This window comes from Limulus polyphemus, unplaced genomic scaffold, assembly GCF_000517525.1.
Source record: "Limulus polyphemus unplaced genomic scaffold, Limulus_polyphemus-2.1.2 Scaffold6677, whole genome shotgun sequence".
NCBI classification, from domain to species: Eukaryota; Metazoa; Arthropoda; class Merostomata; order Xiphosura; family Limulidae; genus Limulus; species Limulus polyphemus.
The window spans coordinates 76-5,407 of record NW_013672287.1 but is presented as its reverse complement, the minus strand read 5'-3'; the positions used below and the strand labels follow the sequence as shown (position 1 = coordinate 5,407).

The 5,332-nt window shown below is 34.2% G+C and overlaps 1 protein-coding gene across 1 annotated transcript in view; it reads left to right on the top strand.

Annotated features, from left to right (window-relative positions):
• Positions 1-4,737, top strand: part of LOC106473959 (transient receptor potential cation channel subfamily V member 5-like) — a gene marked incomplete at both ends in the record, with an annotated part of 41,711 nt that extends 36,974 nt beyond the window's left edge. The window contains 2 exons of the mRNA XM_013934648.2: positions 1,826-1,908; positions 4,511-4,737. Coding sequence (XP_013790102.2) covers positions 1,826-1,908; positions 4,511-4,737 — 310 coding nt within the window. The remainder of the gene's footprint in view (positions 1-1,825; positions 1,909-4,510) is intronic.
• Positions 4,738-5,332: the final 595 nt, after the last annotated feature.

Sequence of the window (5,332 nt, the reverse complement as noted above, 5' to 3'; positions counted from 1 at the left end):
GCTTCCCACGGTGCCTTCCCATCGAATTCTTGTGGCTTCCTTCGCACTGGATCACTCCTATTACTGACATTCATATACTGGGATGTGACTTCTAGCGGGACTGAATATGTCTGCATTAAGTTTTAGCTGCGGGCTCTATAAGGGGGCTTGCCATTGTCTGGGGCTGATTAAGTCGATGGTCAATGTATCCTCCCTGTGTAAAAGACAATAGATCGTCTGTTAACGTATCTAATTCGCTTTTAAATTTACTAATATTTCCCATTTGTACTTCTTGTTTCCTTTCTTGGTCCAGTTGCCACTGCTGTATTCTCTCTTCTTGTTTCCTTTCTCGTTCTTCTTGTTTATTTTCTTTCTCCTCCAACCACTGCTGTAGTCTCTCTTCTTGTTTATTTTCTTTCTCCTCCAGCCACTGCTGTTGTCTCTCTTGTTTATTTTGCTGTTCGAGCTGCCATTGTTGTAGGTTTTCTTGCCACTTCTGTAGTCTTTCTTCTTGTTTCTTTTCTCGTTCTTCTTGTTTCTTTTCTTCTTCCTCCAACAACTGCTGTAATCTCTCTTCTTGTTTATTTTCTCGTTCTTTTTGTTTCTTTTCTTTTTCCTCCAACAACTGCTGTAATTTCTCTTCTTGTTTATTTTGCTGTTCGAGCTGCCACTGTTGCAGGTTTTCTTGCAACTACTGTTGTCTCTCTTCTTGTTTCTTTTCTTGTTTATTTGGTTGTTCGAGCTGCCATTGTTGCAGGTTTTCTTGCAACTGTTGTTGTCTCTCTTCTTGTTTCTTTTGCTGTTCTTGTATTGCTGCCATCAAATCTGCTAAGCTGTAGTTTGATTTGCCGCTTCTCGTTTCCATTTCTTTTTTCTTTTTTTTGTCCCACTCTCTGACACCAATTTGTTACGTCTCCGTTTGGATAATTAACTTTCCGTAAGGTCGTTCCGACGCAACTTTAGCGACACAAGTATTTACTTAATAAAACTGGTTTATTCTTTCCGAATACAACTTTACGATACACTTATTTTCAACATTCGCGCTATAACAAACACTATAACGAACGAACCTTAACTTCAACAATACCCTGTGACTGCAGTTCAATTACTCACTATCTACACACACATTATTCTCCCGTCACGTTGTCACCCTCTTTTATATACCAGACTACCCTATATCTAGTAAATACTAGAGCATTCGCCAACAATATAAAAAGCACATTCAGTTCTCGAAATCAGCAACAGTATGTGGCCAGACTGTGGCATTTTATGGTAAACATTCAGTACGACGACAAAAAATAAAAATAAAACTGCCGCCGTAAGAAATAAAGCTGCTGGTAAATAAGTATAATCTTTAATGATATAAACATTTCACTTTGCCTAATTTGTTTGTAGTTGAGCTACGCAATGGGTTATTTGTGTTGAGCCCACCACGGTATCGAAACCCGGTTTTTAGCGTTACAAGTCCGCAGATTTACAGCTGTGCGCTAACGTAAGATGTCAGTTACGAATAAATTTACTGGATCGCAGTAATGGGCTACCTTATAACTTAGAATCCATGCGTCTGATCTTGTAATGTGCATTGCTTGAGGAAAGGCCAAGAAACAGTTATAGGTAGATGACATTGCAAATTTAGTTCCTGAAGATATGTGTTTTACATTGTCAACGCTTAATTTTAATAATTGTTTTTATTTATAAATTACTCCATACATCGATTATCGTGTAATTATAGGACAGACTTAAATAAGTCCTAACTGTTTAGTTTTGTTAATTTTAATAATGTTATTATATAATTTCGAAATATAGTTAAGTACCGCTAATGTGTCTATTTCGTACCTGTCTTTAGGATAACTTTACACACCTGGAAATGTTGGAGGGGTTACTGGTTGACCTTCTCAATGCCAAATGGAATAGTTTTGTCAAATTTCGGTGAGCGGTTTTCCATTGTTATATATTTTTATCCTAAATACGTCAGATCTTCTTTGTTGAAGATCTTCGATTCACTTGTTTAATATTATTTAAATTTTAAACATTTATGTCACATTCAGAATTGTTTAATGTTACATTATGCGGATCTCTTAAAACGACCAATGTTTGTAAAAGCCCTCAGTAACATGAAATAAAACTGATAAATTACACATTCTACAATATAATATATATATGTACTGATAAGTTTATCATTCTGTATTTAAAATCATAAGAGGGTTGGGTATGGCCTATTTGTTAACGTGAAGTTTGCGGAATGGGAGGTTCGGGGTTCGAACCTCGAAGTGTACGCTGAACGTTCTTCGCTGTGGGGTCATTATATACGTGACAGTCGATTCGATTATTTGATCCAGAGTAGCTGCATAGGATGTGGATATCGCTAGCTAGTTGTCCCTTGCTCTGGTCAGTAGTTCTAAATTAAGAATGACTGTGCCTGAATGTTTCTGATCTGACCGTGTAGTCCGTGTGAGTTCATGACCAACACTCGAAATCGTAAGGTATAAACAAAACACAATCTTTCACTGGACATAAGGTTTTCCAACACGAATCAGCTAATTTGTTTAAATTTGAGTACAAAGCTGCACAATGGGCTATCTGTGCTGTGCCAACTACGGGTATTGAAAACCGATTTTTTGCGTTATAAGTCCGCGAACGTACCACTGAGCCACTGGGGGCGTAATAGCTAGTAAAAAAATAGAAAAGAAACAAAAAGATTTTAAAAATCCTGACCTGTTTTGCTTCGTGGTTAAACACGTCCGAAAGAGTCTGACAATGATAAAATGTGTATATCTTAGTAGGTCGCTAACAAGTTCTGCTTTATTTATTCTAAAAGTTTCGAGTAATTATGTTGACTTTATTTAATTAAGTATGCATACTATAACATAATACATGGTTATAAAGTGTGTATCTAAAAGTTCAGATATTTTCTGACATAACACGAAGTTATAAAGAGTGTATCTCAAAGTTCAGATGTTATCTGACATGACATTCGGCTACAAAGTATGTATAACAAAGCTCAGGAATTAATCTGACTTGGCATGGGTTATAAATATAAATATCTAACCCTTTGTTTTATTTGAGGTATGTTGTGTGTTTTCAGGAGGCGGGTACAATGTTTATGTTTTTGAACTCCAGTTACAAAATATCTGTTATTTTTATTTTAACTAAATATGATACATGTCATTCAGAAACGATGCCTTTGTTTTTATTATTAATATTTTTGGAATATTAAATTTAATATCATGACCAGCTTCACGGTGTAAATGTTTTTAGGCAATTTTAAAATTGGGACGTTTCAGGTCATAGGAGTGCCACCTTTACGCAATGTACTGTTGTAAGCTATATTTTTAATATTTAAATTTAGAAATTTGTTTGCTAAAGTGCACGTGTAGTTACGTAATGATAATGTAATATATCTGGACATTACATTGAAGTAAAACCTCTGTAAAATCTAGAAAGTTCCCGTGCTATGTAGATATAAGGGAACAATATAAATACCAGAATCAGTGTATTAACAAGTCAATGAGTTTATCAGTTTAGTATACGTTAGTGGCTTAAACAGTGAGAGTTATTTGTCTACGATTCATTAAGTGAATTCATCAACGTATTTAATCGATCCTTTAGTGAGGAAATTATCACGACGTACACAGGGAGTTTCGAGAGGGTTTCGAACAAAAATATGTTTATATAGTTATAGCACAGCTGCTTATAGTACTTAACGTTTTGGATGTTTGTGGAATTTATGTGAACACCCATGTAATTGTTTAAGCTATATTTCATGCAAAATTGCTTCTAGATTCAATCTCATAACACTTATGTTTTGGAAATTTTTTGGGGGGCATGCCTCCAGATCCCCGTAGCATTAGTACGCTTTACATGCTAATTGTGTTTTGCACAAGATGTGTTAGTTTTCTACCTCACAAATTAGAAACCACTCTTTCAAATATTCTGCATACGGGCCTGATTATACAAGTAAGTTTACAAATATAATAAATTAGTCGTAGATTAGTATCGGGGTTTTTGTTGAAACATTGGTTGTGTAGTTAGGCCTACACGTAAATGTAGCCTGTAGCAAGAATTATTGAAGAAATATATTAATTCCTTATCTTTACGTGGATTCGCCTTGGCATAATTTTTACCAAATAATCCAAAAGAACTCTCCCAATGACAGGACACATTAGAACAGTATGATAAACATAAGTATTGTTAATAATATATATTGCCTGAAGATGGCTTTCTCCTATACGGGTTGAAACTCTGCTATTTTAAATTGATTTACAAAACACATTTTCAAACTAAAGCTGGTCACGGTATTAAAAATATCTATGTGTATTTTATATTTTCCTAAAATTATTTTCGAATTTTTAACCCTATCACCAACACAAACACACTGACCTGATGAAAACAGACAGAAGCTTGGCTGGACGACCTGAATATGAACAGCTCACGTCTTTCAACGATACATAGAAGCTTGCATATGTAAACTTTTTCAACATATGAATGCTATTTCCTTAAAAGATTATTTAATTAATTTAATAATCAACAGGTTTTACCGTCAGTTTGCTATCTTTCTGGTGTATTTTACTATCTCTATCGTGTGTTTCGTGCTTCGACCAGGACCTTTGGTCGTGAAACAAGGGCTTGACCTCACCTTTAACACAACTGTTGAAGTTGCAAATTTTTCCCTCATGATTGATAATACTACAGTAGACAATGGCACAAAAATAGATCATTGTTATTTACTGAACAGAAATACAAATGACGAAGTGGTAAGTTATAAAATAAATATCTCTTAACTATTTAATGAAATATTATCATCGATTTAGTAACTTTAATATTAAAGTGTTTATTATGGAATATTCATTGTGTTATAGAAGAATGTGAATATAATGTGTTTATTTTGAAATATTCACTGTATTTTAGAACAATTTTAATATATTGTGTTTATTATGAAATATTCACTATGTTATAGAAGAATATTAATATAATATATTTATTGTGGAATATTCACTGTGTTATAGAAGAATATTAATATAATATATTTATTGTGGAATATTCACTGTGTTATAGAAGAATATTAATATTGTTACGTCTCCGCTTGTTAATTAATTTTTCCGTAACTTCGTTCCAACGAAACTTTAACGACACAAGTCTTTACTTAATAAAACTGGTTTATTATTTCCGAATACAACTTTACCGATACACTTAATCTCAATACTCGCGCTAAAACAACACTGTAACGAACGAACGTTAACTTCAACAATACGCTGTGACTGCAGTTCAATTACTCACTATCTACACACACATTACCTTCCCCTTACCGCGTCACGTTTCCCCTCTTATATATATACCAGCCTACCCTACTAGT